Raw genomic sequence first — 15,449 nt, 5'->3', positions numbered from 1 at the left:
TCACCCACTTGTCTCTCTAATATCCTGGGACCAACACTGCCAACAGTGGCCATGGGTCTGAATCTCAATTTCTTATCTCATAATGCAAAACCACAATTGCAACTGACACAGGCTATACCTTTGTGGTCAAGGTTGAATGGGCAATGGAGACTGAACTCTTTTGTCATTCCTAGAGGTGATCTTTAAATGTCGGGATGAGGCAGTGTCAAAAAGCTTGCATTGCAATTTCCCAGCTATGCCATTCTGTATCTAGGGAAATTCAGGGGATGTATATCCTGTCATGAAAACAGGATTTTTATTTCAGTGATGCGAGAGGAAGGGTTCTTCTTGTAAGATTAACTGTAAAAACACATGTTCTTTGTTTCAGAACAAGTCTAGTGCACCTAGTGAGAGCAACCTCGCTCTGCTCTGTAGTGGTACTAATGACCCAGTGGAGTGGAATCTTGGTCAGGATGATAGTGTTCTCCATGGGAAACAGCTCCCTCCATCACCAAGGAAGCAAGTTGATTTTAGTGACCATATGGAATCTGTCTCTGTGCTGCAGGAAGAAAACAGTGACAAAACCCTTAGTGCTGACCACGTGGATTTCCCTAAAGATTTTGTAAAGTCAGCTTCTCCAACACGATCAGTTGCACAACTTGCTTCTCTGGAATTTTCCCAAGTAGAAGACTCCTTCCATAGGAAGATAAAACCGAATGAAACACTAAGCAATACCTCAGAGGATCAGCTCCCTGTGAACCTTTGTCAACATCCATCCATTCTAATTCCTTGGCAAAAAGACGGGGATGAAGGAAAGGAAACCCCAGAAGAAAGTGGGCTTCTTCATGAAGTTGTATCATTATGTAAAGTGACCTCTGCTTTTCACCACAGTTTAAACATTTCAGAGGATAATTACTCCAGTAATAGCAGTGGAAATAAAGCATAAAGGAACTTTGAAACTATTTCCATGGGAGGTTAAAGAGAGACTACTCAGGAGTCCATGTAATAGATGATAACCAAAAGATCCCAAAGGAATAATTACTTTTACGTTTTAAAATCCTTGTGTTTTGATTAGTACATGGATTTAGACATCTGCTTATATGTTTCTCAGTTAATTTGTTGGCTGTGTTTAAGTCTACAAGATGGAACTAAATATACTAATGCACTCTTAAATCAGGTACTAGTTTGTATGTATGTGGAATATACAACTGGTGCATGGTGCTTACTAATGTTCCTTTGTGCAGCAGGAAGTGTATCATCTTTGCATATATCCAGATACTGAAGGTACTGTATTAATCCTGTTGGGCATGAAATGAACAAAACAGTTTAGATTTATCTGAAACTTACAAATATTGATGTTTGTAATGAGTTAATTGCCTTAATCATTTGGGGGAAAGGTTTATATATCTTAGAAGGTGACTTGCAAACGTTCAGAAGAGTAATAATGATTTTCCATGGCAGGTATCTGCTTGAGCAAAGGGGGAAAAGATCTTTTCTAAACTAAAGGATCTCTTGTGAATAATAGGGAGCTTGTTATAAACAGAAACTGTGGCCATGTCTTCTAGACCTTGAAAAGGTGGTGCATACTTTTTTCTTGTGAAGTGCTGAATGATAATGTGAAGTTACTTAACTTCTGTTTACAACTAAGGCACTTTAAAGACATATTATCCAGTGTCCCAATGTAGATGTTTTCATCTAGGAATTTTCAGAAAGGAAACTGTAAGTGAAATTGATAGATTTTATTGCTGTTTTAAAATTTCTACAATTTAATAATTCTGTACTAACATTAATTTGTGCCACTGCTGAACATGACCATTTGATTTTTACAAGCCACCTTTAAAAGAAACATTAAATTATCACTTTGCTTCTTAGGAGTTTTGTTTTGTTGAGCTGTGCAGTATTTTAAAGAGCAGTGAATGAAGATTACTTATAACACTAGACATCTAAAGTAATTGGTTCAGCAATTAAGAACACAAATACCCCACCCTCATGTATGCAAGAGAATCTTTTTGCAATTACAAGGAAAGGAATTAAATGGATGCTGCATGTACTATATTTAGGCATAAACATTTATCCCCTTTCGAGCACATAGCATTCCTAGAGGATATTTCAGTATTTAAAATTCAAAAAGTAGACTCCTCCCTGAGTAGAGCACATCTATTCATTCTCCTTGTCCACCCCTCTTCTTCCCCTGCCCTCTGTAGATCAGAATGAGTACATTCTGGGGTGAACCACACTAGGCCAAAAATGGCAACTTTGAATACTGTCTATTGGCATGTGTAACACAAAGCAAGGAGTAACAGGATTTGTCATTGCGAGGAGTGCTCTCCCACTCTTCCTCACCAACAGCAGGAATCTTCTTCTGTGGCAAAGACAGCTTAGTGGTATCCTCAGCACAGACCATGGAGAGCAAGTTGAAGTCAGGGGTTGAGGCAGGTTGGGCTGCAGTACTTTGGTAGTGGATCACTACACAGGTTAACACCAGTTGCCATGTTTGGGTTTACAAAAGAAGTTTCCTTTTGACTAAAGCGATTTGGCTTTTCTTTTCCCGTTTTATCACCACGAGCATCAGGCAATTGGTTATGTCAGGTGGCTCAAGGGAATTGGTGTGTGATCCCTTTAGGGAGGTTGTGGGGGGAGGGGTGGCTGTTTGATGCTCTGCCCATGAGATTTAGTGTCTAATACTATCTTGTCATTTCACATAACTTTGTTGGCAATATCCCTGGCGTTGTAAAAGAAGGTCTTGTATCCCAAACTACAGACTCTGAATAGGAGAAAAGGAGGGGGGAGGCAGATTTCAGCCACACCACTGGTGAGGATGGGCCACATTAGTGGGTAATGGTATGAGGCCCCTTCACCAAAGTGCCCCGTTTTACGTGCAAGGGAAAAGGTCAGGTTGTGGATTCACAATTCATAATATAATGACCTTGGAAAGTTTTTATAGGTGTGTTCAGTATATATTTCTGAAGAGGACCTCAGCAGCTTATTGGTGCTGAGGATGATTGTAAGATTTGCATCCTGATCTGCCTTAGGGTTTTCTGTAGTACATATCACCATAGTATCTGAGATTCAGGTGGCATCTTTATTTGTGTTATCCCAAAAAGGGGCACTTGGCAAAACTGTGTTTGAGTTACTGAGGACCAAAATTATTATTAACCCATAAACTATTAAACATTTTAGCTGGGTTATCAGATATCAAGAAATAGGAAGTGTCAGGTCTGAACAGTGTTTAGATGGGGGAGCTCCAAGGAAAACACAAGATGTTGCAGGAGGTGGTTCAGGGAGTCAGGAAGTGGCATGCTGCTTTGTTGGTCCTGAATCAGTACCCAAGTAGGTTATGTTGTGCTGTTAGGTGCGTTTAGGATAAGACAGGAAAAAGAAAAGTCCTACCAATCTCATAGCACTTCTTGTTTGATTGTTACTCTGATAACACTAGAAACATGAAATGCTCAGTTGCATTCTTATTTGTGTAACTGCATTTTGCTAACCTTAATTCCATATACCAGAGGCTGGCAGGGGAACCCGGACCCACTTGTTTTACCACGTTCCAGCTCAGGGACCTTATAACCAGCAATCCAGGTCCTCATTCCCATTCCCTGTCACTGTTTCCCCAGTCTCCTTCCTACCAAGCTTCTGTATCTTCTCTTTCCTGGTTCTCGGTTTACCACTGGAGCCTACTCTACTTCCCGTGGCTACTTCACCCCTCCTAGCCTCTTTCCAGACTCCTTACACGGCCTGCTGCTTTCAGCCTCTTTGGTTTTTTAGTGCTGGCCCAGCCCTTCCCCAAGCGGGACTTCCCTCTCAGTTACCCTGGCCCTCCTTCTCTCAGGTGATGTCAAGTGACCTAATTAGCTTCTCAGGCCCTCATTAACCCAATCAGGGCTGGTGTGGTGCGCACACCCGATCATAGTAGGTGAAGTGAATTCTTGGGTAGAACTACGAGGAATCAGAATGAGATAATGTGAAAAGACATTAGGAATCTACTAGGATAATAAGCGCTATGCACATTTGTAAGATGTTTAATATATATTAAATGCTTTTATATCTTATAGACTTATCAGTTTCTGTCTCGGAGAAAAAAATAAGCTTATCAGAAATTTTAGTGATGTTTACTTTTAAATCTATAAAAGCATCTTTCAGGAATGGAGCATGAGATTTAAGAATGGGGTTTTCAAAAACATCTAATGGATCAGCTTTCACTGACTTGATACAAGTTGGGCACCTGACTCCCTTAGGCACTTCAGTGGAGGAGAATTTGGAAGCCATACCAGGTTGCTAATGTCCCTTTAATGATTATTAGGAGTATAGCACTGAAAAAAATGATTTGGGAATTGTACAACATTGATGCCTTGATGGGTTATTGTTTTATAAGTAATATTCATGTATCTGATAAGTGAAATTGCTAAAGTAGAAAGTTAAAAGATGGCTGGTAAAATTCAACTTTTTGAATCATTTTTTATTGCAATAGCCATGAATGTGTTAGGATTGCACACTAATGTCAAATCCTTCGCATATTGCTGATGTGATTCGTAGAATGTTTACAGTATTTTGACTATTGTGTCTTCCTTCTTTTCGAACCCTAAATACCTTAAAATATAGCCTCGTTGTTTATGTTTGATTAATTTAAATTTAGCCACATTTTTAGATCCTTTACCACTTGATATCAAAGATCTTTTTGAAAGGCTAATATTGGTGCCTTATTTAAACATACAAAATTACCAAGCATCTTCCATATTAACAACAAAAAAACCAGATAACCATGCCAAATTTATCAAATAGAGTAGCAACTCTGATATCTCCAGCCAGCGCAGTTCTACTCTGTTCTTCGCACAGTATCAGTCTGTCTGTAGGCCACGTCTACAGTATTTTGATTGTCACAGACAGTCCCATGGTAAGAAAAAGTGTCCAAGTCAAGGATTTTACAAGTTTTCAACTATTCTCATCTGTGTGAATTCTCCCAATGTATTCTAAAGCATCAACATTAATCTCCATCTACTGGTGAGAGCTGAACTCAGTTCAGTGAAAAAGCTCCTCAGGACTCCAGTAGAGGCACCTGTTTTGTAGCTGAATCAGTATCTTTCTGAGCTTCCTATTTTTCCCCGGTGAGGGAAATATGAGATTTTTTTATTTAACTTTGCACTCTCTTATCCATACTTAGGGACAAAGTCCTGACCTAGTCAGTTACACTGGGACTTGAATTTCAGGTCTTCCGGTTCATCTCTAATAGCTTATGCACCATGCCTCCATGATGTGAGCCATATCCCCATTCTGCTTAGGAAAAAACAAAGTGAGAGCATCAGAAGGGAGAGATGCTCTCCAGGATTCCCCTCTCTGACTTTTCCCTGTATTGTTCCATTGGGGTGATACAGCTGGGAGCCTCAACCCGTGAGCAGAGGGTTGAGCCCCCAGAACCTGTGGATCTCAGTGGGTATTCTGGAGTCCTGGGCCTTGTCTCATTCTAGCTGTTTTGCAGCATGACTCCAATGAAGCCTTTTCATCAAATCCCCCACAGGGGGAAGGATGATCTGTGGCCCCCATTATCGCCTTCCCATCTCTCCATGTATAGATCCCCAATATTGTGAAAATCCTTTACAGAAGTCCAGGGATGGACAGAACCATGGATGCAGAGCCAGTCACTGCCCTCCCTGTATGCATGTGGAGCGAGATCTGTTCAGGAGATGATTGAGAACAGTGTGACAGTCACAGTGCCATGTTTTGGGGTAGCATCACTTCCAAAATAGCCTTGTTTTGAAGGAAGAGTGTAGTTCGAGAAGCTGTGAAATAACTGTCATGACTGAAACCTTCAGTCACGTAGCATTCTGAGAGTGATATTGCTGATTGGCTAAAGGTGGGATTTTCACAAAGTCTCAGCATTAGCTAGACTCTGCTTTCAGGGAAGTCACGGGCATTTTAACATTGACTTCAATGGGAGCAGACTTAGACCAACGCTGAGCACTGTTGAAATCCTACCTAACTATTAAATTCTTTAAAGATTTTAAAATTTGGGTTTGTGTCTCTTTCAGGCTGTAGAATGAGTTTTTCCTAACCCCATGTTATTATTAATTATATATTTCTAGGCAAAGAAATTTTAAGCCAGTTAAACTGTTTCTAATTTTGCATCCACAATTAATTGTTGGGTTCAGTTCTACAGAACAATCAGTTGTGCAACCCTCAAATCATATTGGTAGGTAAATGTCTATAATCTGTGTTATGTGCATGTAATTGATTGCAGGAGCAAAACTTCATGCAGGGAAACTAGATTCTAGGTTGAGGCCCTTTTGAAAATCTGGCCCTTTGTCTTATAAAAACTTGCATTAGTACCCCATTCAGGAGCAAGGAGCCTACGCAACTGCTGATCTATGGAAGCTTTGCCATCCATCCTCCCTGTCAATACTATTAAAAGGATAGTGTCTGTTCCAAGGGGTTTACATGGGGGTTTCTGACTTAGCAGATGTTTATTGTCACATGGGGCACCATGGGCTGACTGCCCAAAAGGAGTTAGGTGCCTAAGTCTCCAGTTTTGGGATCACTGCAATCCCCAGTATTCCTACTGAAACCCTGTAGGCACCTAAACTCACTCGGCGACTTAAGTTTTTGTAGTAAAAGTTCCCTAGAAGTCCATGTTTCTGCCTCTGAGCACACACAGTGCTTCTTCCCTGTGGGCAACCAGACACCTATTTCCTGCGTAAGCCCCAGAATGATGTACAAACCAGGAGAAAACAAGCTTTTGGCGTTGAACTTGCCTGAGGGGCCCAATCCAGTAGGCATTCTCAAAGACTGCCCACTGAATCAGGCCCCCATAGATGAGTTTTTACAGAACAGCCAGAGGAGGCGGAGGAAGACCTCTCTCGTAACTTTTCGTACAGTGGTTAGGATACTCCCCTGGGAGGTGGGAAAAGGGGTTGGAACAGGGATCTGTACCTGTCAGGTGAGTGCTCTAATCATGGGCCTGTGAGATTTTAGGGGGCTAGGGGGTTCAACCAAAACAATTTGGTGAAGTTACGCAAATTCATTAAATGTTTTGATGTCACTGAATCTGCATTTTTCACCAAAACCAGTTTAGGTTGAAAAATTTTGCCCAGCTGTAGTTGGGATGAAAAGTTCAAAGTTATGAACTATATCCCAGGCTTTACTACATGGGCTCAACGGAAGCTAGTTTTTACATTACTTAGGTCAGTTTTATCAGGATTCATATTTAGAGTCCAATAACAGTATTAGCCCTGGAACAACAGAAGTGGAATTCAAGTAAATTGACATTTGATTCTGATTGTGTAAAATGCAATTATGTTTCTGTTAAAATAAGGGAGCTACTTGGATGTGGAGGAACACGTATTGACTTTCAAAAAATTACTGGATTTTGTGCAATATTTTTCCTTTTCTCTTTTTAAAGTAATTTAGTTCCAGCAAATATGCACATCTGCTTTTCAAGCCGATCCTTGAGATCATATTTTTTGGAACTGTATAAAATTACTTGTAGCATTTAATATGGTTGTATGATAAAAACATAAACAGTACACGTTGTCACCAGGCAAATGTGCATCTCCAAATGTGACTGAAAATGATTGTGGTTGTCATGTTATTGCATACTATAGTAATAAACATGGTTTCAGCAATGATTAATATACAAGTACTCAAAAGTAATAATCCCTATATTCTACTCACAGTATGTTACAAGAACATAGTGGGAGTAATTTCTGTTTATACATTTAGAACTTCTGATGCTTAGTTTATCTCTTGATTTTTTTAACAAGTTAAGCGTCTCTTATTAATACAATCAATTCTAGATAATAATTTATGGTGGTGACTGTATGTATATCCAGAATCTAGTTTGTGGCAGCCCTAATTGTGATAAATCATTGCTTAAATCAATTGTTGCAAGTACCTTTTAATTTTTTGTAAATTAAATTATGTATTGATGTACATTTTGTTGTAACCTTCAAGCTTCTGTCAAGAACTGGTTTAAATTAATTTACTTGAATGGAGCGATAAAGCACTATGGAATAGTTAGTTTTGGATGCAACACACAAACAAGCATATATTGTGTTAATTCACCATTTTGTTCAGAAGATAAGTAAAAATGTTTCATTTGGTCAAGGAAATAACTGTTTTTTTTAATCTGTGTCTGAAAGAGAGAAGGAAAGAGCATCAGCATTGAACAGAGAGTAATAACCTATCCTGGCATTATTCCAGAACTTTTTTTTCAGAGCTTTTTTTAGCCATCTTTGGGAAAAGTTTTTATAAAGCTCTTATGGGCCAGTAGGGACATCTTTAATTACCTACAGGAAAGACATGAAGTACAGGATGTTTTGAGATGTAATGCTTTTATTGATCCTTTCAATAATCACAGAGGTTTTTAAATAAATTAACACTGTGTTCTAACATGTTTATAAATAGGATCAGTCACTGGCTTTTATTAAAACTGCCACCAAATTTAGGACTTTACTCTGTGCTGTTGCACACTTTAGCCTACAGTATGAAGTCATCTCCAGAATTACAGACCAGACCTTAGACTACTACCAGTAGCACACTGTGTATGTACTATAAATTGTGTTTTTTCCAAGTTACAGTGTCAGTGCAAAGTTTTTTGTGAACTCCACATTACCATGAAGTGCCCCACATTGTGTTATAAAATAAAATTTACCAAAATCAAAGCCATTGTGGTGTGCAGGTTTTTGTTTGATGTAGTGATCTGATTTACCTATTTCATGCAAAAGGATGTGAGATTATCTTTTTCCAGCAGAAGTGTAGTTTACAGCAACATGGTGATGTTGTTATGCTATGAGCTTTTCACAACCCGCTGGATGATCATTTCAGCTTCTCCATTTTGGAGACGCTAATCAAGTGTTTATTATTAATAATTAGCATTTATATAATGCATCTTCAAAGTGTATAAATATTAACTATCACAATGTCCTGTGAGATAGACAGTTGATAGGCACATTATCCCCAAGCTAGACTCAGAAATGTTACATGATTTGATCGAGCCTACGCAGAGAGAGCCAGCAGCAAAGCAGGCATTACAACTCAGTAGTTCCTAGCTCCTAGCCCCAGGTTCAGACGACTACATTATACAGCCCCCTCAAATATTGGAAAACCAGAAAACATTCAGTTTCAGTTCTGTCACACATCCCTTCAAAAACATCAGTGTTTCAACAAAGCAAACCACAACCAGAAAGAAATCCCAGGAAATACACAGTTATGGTAGCACTACCCAGACAAACGTAACTCTGCCTGCTTTGGGATGCTAACGTATGCAGACATGATAGCTAGCAAGAGATGTTAAGAATAACAAGAAGGGTTTCTTCAGGTATGTTAGCAACAAGAAGAAAGTCAAGGAAAGTGTGGGCCCCTTACTGAATGAGGGAGGCAACCTAGTGACGGAGGATGTGGAAAAAGCTAATGTACTCAATGCTTTTTTTGCCTCTGTCTTCACGAACAAGGTCAGTTCCCAGACTACTGCACTGGGCAGCACAGCATGGGGAGGAGGTGACCAGCCCTCTGTGGAGAAAGAAGTGGTTCGGGACTATTTAGAAAATCTGTGCGAGCACAAGTCCATGGGGCTGGATGTGCTGCATCCAAGAGTGCTAAAGGAGTTGGCGCATGTGATTGCAGAGCCATTGGCCATTATCTTTGAAAACTCATGGCGATTGGGGGAAGTCCCGGACGACTGGAAAAAGGCTAATGTAGTGCCCATCTTTAAAAAAGGGAAGAAGGAGGATCGGGGGAACTACAGGCCGGTCAGCCTCACCTCAGTCCCTGGAAAAATCGTGGAGCAGGTCCTCAAGGAATCAATTCTGAAGCACTTAGAGGAGAGGAAAGTGATCAGGAACAGTCAGCATGGATTCACCAAGGGCAAGTCATGCCTGACTAATCTAATTGCCTTCTATGACGAGATAACTGGCTCTGTGGATGAGGGAAAAGCAGTGGATGTGTTGTTCCTTGACTTTAGCAAAGCTTTTGACACGGTCTCCCACAGTATTCGTGCCACTAAGTTAAAGAAGTATGGGCTGGATGAATGGACTAGAAGGTGGATAGAAAGTTGGCTAGATTGTCGGGCTCAACGGGTAGTCATCAATGGCTCCTCGTCTAGTTGGCAGGCGGTATCAAGTGGAGTGCCCCAAGGGTCGGTCCTCGGGCCGGTTTTGTTCAATATCTTCATTAATGATCTGGCGGATGGTGTGGATTGCGCCCTCAGCAAGTTTGCAGATGACACTAAACTGGGAGGAGAGGTAGATATGCTGGAGGGTAGGGATAGAGGGCCCTAGACAAATTAGAGGATTGGGCCAAAAGAAATCTGATGAAGTTCAACAAGGACAACTTAGGACGGAAGAATCCCATGCACTGCTACAGACTAGGGACTGAATGGCTAGGCAGCAGTTCTGCAGAAAAGGACCTAGGGGTTACAGTGGACGAGAAGCTGGATATGAGTCAATAGTGTGCCCTTGTTGCCAAGAAGGCTAACAGCATTTTGGGATGTATAAGTAGTGGCATTGCCAGCAGATGGAGGGACATGATCTTTCCCCTCTATTCGGCATTGGTGAGGCCTCATCTGGAGTACTGTGTCCAGTTTTGGGCCCCACACTACAAGAAGGATGTGGAAAAATTGGAAAACGTCCAGCGGAGGGCAACAAAAATGATTAGGGGTCTGGAACACATGACTTATGAGGAGAGGCTGAGGGAACTGGGATTGTTGAGTCTGCGGAAGAGAAGAATGAGGGGGGATTTGATAGCTGCTTTCAACTACCTGAAAGAGGGTTCCAAAGAGGATGGATTCTCAGTGGTGGCAGATGACAGAATGAGGACTAATGGTCTCAAGTTGCAGTGGGGGAGGTTTAGGTTGGATATTAGGAAAACCCTCTTCACTAGGAGGGTGGTGAAACACTGGAATGTGTTACCTAGGGAGGTGGTGGAACCTCCTTCCTTAGATTTTTTAAGGTCAGGCTTGACAAAGCCCTGGCTAGGATGATTTAGTTGGGGATTGGTCCTGCTTTGAGCAGGGGGTTGGACTAGATGACCTCCAGAGGTCCCTTCAACCCTGATATTCTATGATTCTATGATAGCTCTTTATCTATTGCTTCTTGGGAAATTAGATGTCCCATTTCCTCAGTGTGCTCTTTCTTAGAATTAAATTTATAATAATAATAAGGGCTGGGCTTTTCTAAGGAGCTTAACACAGTTTGGTGCACAGATCTCATAGAATTCCAATGGATTTGGGGCCCAAACTCCCTTAGGCCCCTTTGAAAATCCCAGCCAATTATAACCAGTGTTTATATAGCATTTTTCATCTGTAGATCTCCAAGCCCTTTACAGAAGAAGCAGTTTGCAAAGGAAGCAAACATTTTCCCCATTTTGCAGATGGGGAAACTGAGGTACTAAAAAGTGTAGTTACTTATCAAAGGTCACAAAGCAGGCCAGTGTCACAGCCAGTAGAACCCAAGTCTTCTGAATCCACCCAGTCCAGTGGGATCACGCTGTCCACTACAAAGTGTAAAGACCTCAAAGGCAGCTCTTTCCAGCCATTAGTCACTTTCTATATGGCAGGATACAGAGCAATGAGAGAAAATCCCTCAGTCCCCCAAACACCATAACATGAGGTGCTTGCACAGTTGTGGCTCAGCCTCTCATAGGATCTAACCTCCCTGAGCCAGTTCATGTAGAATTACAACCAGAATCCACACAGGCAGTGTGACACAAAATGGCCACACAGCAGAATCTGGTCAGTGATTTAAACAATGATTCCTTTGTCTGAACTGGAAAAGAATGCCAAAAGTATTTTGCTGTGTTATACAAACAAAACATACAGACCACCAGATCATTGTTGATACCATTAATCATCAGTCAATTTTTTAAAAGTTACATCCATGTATTCATCTCTTAATACAGTCGGTTACAACAACAAAATCTTTGTCATCTGTCCAAGTTGTGATGCAACAGAAGACACAATGAAAATGAACAGCGACAGGGAGTCCTGTGGCACCTTATAGACTACTTTGCCGCTTTTACAGATCCAGACTAACACGGCTACCCCTCTGATAATGAAAATGAAAACAATCTAGCTGTGAGACTCGGAGTACCTTTCCCAGACCTGAAGAAGAACTCTGTGGAGCTCGAAAGTTTGTCTCTCTCACCAGCAGAAATTGGTCCAATGAAAGATATTACCTCACACATTTTGTCTCTTGAATTACTCCTGTCAGAATTGTAGTGACATTGTCACCACAAGCAGACAGTTGCTTCTTGGATGCAGTGTGAAAGAGCAAAGTACTCATCCAAGTATGAAAATAGCTTAATATAATTAACAATTGATTCATTGGTTTTCTTTCAGCTTCAGCTTGCCCATTTGCTTTACAGTGTAGGTGCAGTTGAACCCCTTAAATGTTGCAATTACTGGTTATTTCCTATAGTAAGTGTAGAGGAGTACAGGGGATACAGCGGATAGTGAAGCAGCCTCATCTTTTGATCTTAAAGTGGCAGATTTTAAAGCAGCAGCACTATAGGGCTACTCTAATCCTGTCAAGAAAAATTATGTCAAACATTTGTGGAAAGAAGAATTTTTCAGAGTGCTTTGGTAAAACAGTCAGATGGGACACACCAGGTAATATCCAGGTTGGTACATTATTAAGAATTGTGGTTTATTAGGAAAAAATGTAACTCAAAATTCAGTCATTTTGTGGCATTGCTTAGGTATGGAGGTCATGAAATCGCTATTCATTAATGGCCACCATATCATGTGTGTGCTCCTTAAGCAGCTGAGAACATTGCTATTGCAACATACACATATACAATGCTGCTGCAACCATACGTGAATGACGGGCAAAGCATTTCATTTTCTTTCCAGAACACCCAGTGCCTGAACCCTCATGATCCCAAAAGAAAAAGTAACTTTTATCAAATGCAGGGATTTAGATTTGTATTTGATGTGACAAGTCCTAACAACAATAGAAACAAAAGCAATGCCTCAAGTTATGATGTGGGTCTGTTGGTATCCAGTAAAAGCAAAGGGGAGTGAGTTTGTGGTTTTTCATCAATCAGAAAAAATGCTGACAGCTTCTTTCTTAAACTTTAAAACCCTGAAGGTTGTCAATCCTGTTACAAATTGTGCATGAAATATAAACAAGAGCTAGTGCTAAAAATAAAGGTTAGGGACTACATTTGAAATATAGACTATCATTGACTTAACACCCTCTCCTTTAAGTTTCCTCTTATAGTATAAGGGCCAAATTCTCAGCTGGTGTATATTGGCATTGCTCCATTGGCTTTCTTCATGAGGTCTATAAATCCTACTTCTCCCCTCAAATAACTGTGAATAGATGATAAAACAAAAATGAGGGTTATAGGAAACCCTAAACTTCACTGCAAATTGCAAATTGCTTCCTTTCTGCCATATTATCAGTTCTTATTTGTTAAGTACTGTTGATGGGCTCAGTGCTGTGGAAGACATAATTAAAGATGGCTCCTGTCCTGTAGTGCTCACAGTATTAAACTTCCCCTCCCCACAAAACACAGGGCTTGTCTGCAGGGGGAAGCGTTATCAGTTATACCAGTGTAACCTCTCCATGTGGACACTTGTATTCTGGTATAAGAGCGCCTTTTTGTGGTTTAGCTTAGACCCCTTCCCAAGAAATATAAGCTAACAGAAAAGAGACCATCTCATACCTGAGTAAGAGTGTCCCCATGTGGGCTATACTAGTATAACCACCATGGTGTAATGCATAACTTGAGTTATGCTGAAAAAACTTCCCCATGTAGACAAGGCCTCAGATCACAAGAAGTTGCTGGGAGATCCAGAGAAAGGTGTTAGTTTTTTGGTTGTTTTTGTTTTTTGTTTTTCTTCCTTCCAGTTTCCTGGGGTGGAGAAAGCATTAGGCTGACATGGCTCAGCGTTCTGGAGCCTCTCAGAGGAAGTTTTTAGCAGTGGTTTGGACTGATGGGCAGCTGCTTTTGCTGGAGGTAGTTCCAAGTACAGGAGGCAGCATGGAAGAAGGGGCAGAGATGAGGGATAGGAGGAGGACATCATAGTGACTTTAACATCACTGGCAGAGCGAAGAAGATGAGGGAAAACTCAGATCCATGTTGTAGATTGGGGTGCTTTTGCAGAGCTTTGAAGATGGGCAAAGGGAAGCCAACAGAGGGAATTGAAGGAAGATGTGTTGTCAATTTAGACTGCAAGCTCTCCAGGTTTGTCTGTTTAAAGACTAGTACACTGATGGTGGTAGGGAAATAAAAACCATTGGGGACCAAATAATGGCTGCTCTGGGCAGGGGGACTGCACAGGGGTTTCCACCAATAATAGTGCTGCTGCTTGCATTCCCAGTGCTCAAAGGGATGCCGGGTGCTGCTGCTATCAGCACTGGACAGCTCAAGGTCATAGGCCAAAACGTTTCAGAATGGCTCCTGACTCGGGGAGCTCTCCTTTCGGGTCTCCATCTTTAGATTCTCTGGGCCTGATTTTCACTGGTGCTGAGTGCTGTTAATGAGTTCAACTAGAATTTTGAGTGCTCATCATCTGAGACTTAGGTGGGCCCAAGATATCTTGAGATGGGTTCTAAAAATCAGAGGTCACTGTTAACTTTTGTCCACTACTTTTCCCTTCCTTCCCTCATGCACCCCTCTTCATCTCAGCTTGGGCTCTGAGAACCATAATATAACTCCTAATATCAGCAATTTCTTTTATTCAGCACTAACCTGTTCCCTGTCATGAGAATAACCTATTAATATAATACAACCTGTTTAGCAGTGTGGAAGATTATGTGTTTTAAACGTTCACCTGAATAAAACATACGAACAGCTGACATTCAGTCTGCTCCCAGAATAGGCGACATGCTTATTTAATGATTCTGAAAATGTTAAAATGGCGAGCTTGAAATTCAAATGTCATTTTAAAATATTTGTATTTAACTTCACTGAGTCAGTCCTTTGCTATCTCTCCCTCTGGCATATTCAAATCGGGGGTTAGGGCAGCAGTCTGACACTACGGATACTTTGAACAATGTATTGAGCAATGTTGGCATTTCAGTCTAATTAGTTACAGCCTATTTTGTGACTTGTCTTTGGTCCTTTTGGTTGCTGGCCAAGTATTTTTTATATCTTTTTTTGTATACTCCTCATTGTCTCATTTTGAATGTCAACAGACCAGTATTTGTGTAACTGTTTTTTGTTTTTTTTCTTTGTCTTCTCTCCACTCCGATCTGTGTCAGGAAGTCTGACTCAGCAGTTCTATGTCTCAGCCCCACCGTCGGAGAAAAATACAGCTCAGGATTGATTGGCATGCACAACACAGTTTGGTAAATCCACATCTTCTGCGGGACCATCTATTTTTCTTTCTAGTGTTTAACAGCCATTGTTTTTCCTGAAAGTAGTGTTTTCCTGGGCTGGTTAAATCAGCTTTAGGCTACATTACATCAGTGCTACAATGCAGCTGTATGAAGAGCTGGATCTGAATTATGCTTGTCAGGCCCAGCTCTAATTTAAAC

General features: G+C 40.9%; 1 protein-coding gene across 3 annotated transcripts in view; it reads left to right on the top strand.

Moving 5' to 3' along the window:
• The window catches only part of DENND1B (DENN domain containing 1B), a 245,469-nt gene extending 236,839 nt beyond the window's left edge, over positions 1-8,630 (top strand). For 2 of the 3 annotated variants that reach the window (XM_048860501.2, XM_048860502.2), the window contains one exon: positions 368-8,630. In XM_048860501.2, coding sequence (XP_048716458.2) covers positions 368-925 — 558 coding nt within the window. In that variant the 3' untranslated portion in view covers positions 926-8,630. The remainder of the gene's footprint in view (positions 1-367) is intronic. The other variant, XM_048860503.2, reaches the window with a different exon arrangement.
• The last annotated feature ends 6,819 nt before the right edge of the window (positions 8,631-15,449 follow it).

The sequence above is a fragment of the Caretta caretta genome, chromosome 8 (genome assembly GCF_965140235.1).
Source record: "Caretta caretta isolate rCarCar2 chromosome 8, rCarCar1.hap1, whole genome shotgun sequence".
NCBI classification, from domain to species: Eukaryota; Metazoa; Chordata; order Testudines; family Cheloniidae; genus Caretta; species Caretta caretta.
The sequence above is the reverse complement of the archived record's forward strand: the minus strand, read 5'-3'. Positions and strand labels throughout refer to the sequence as shown.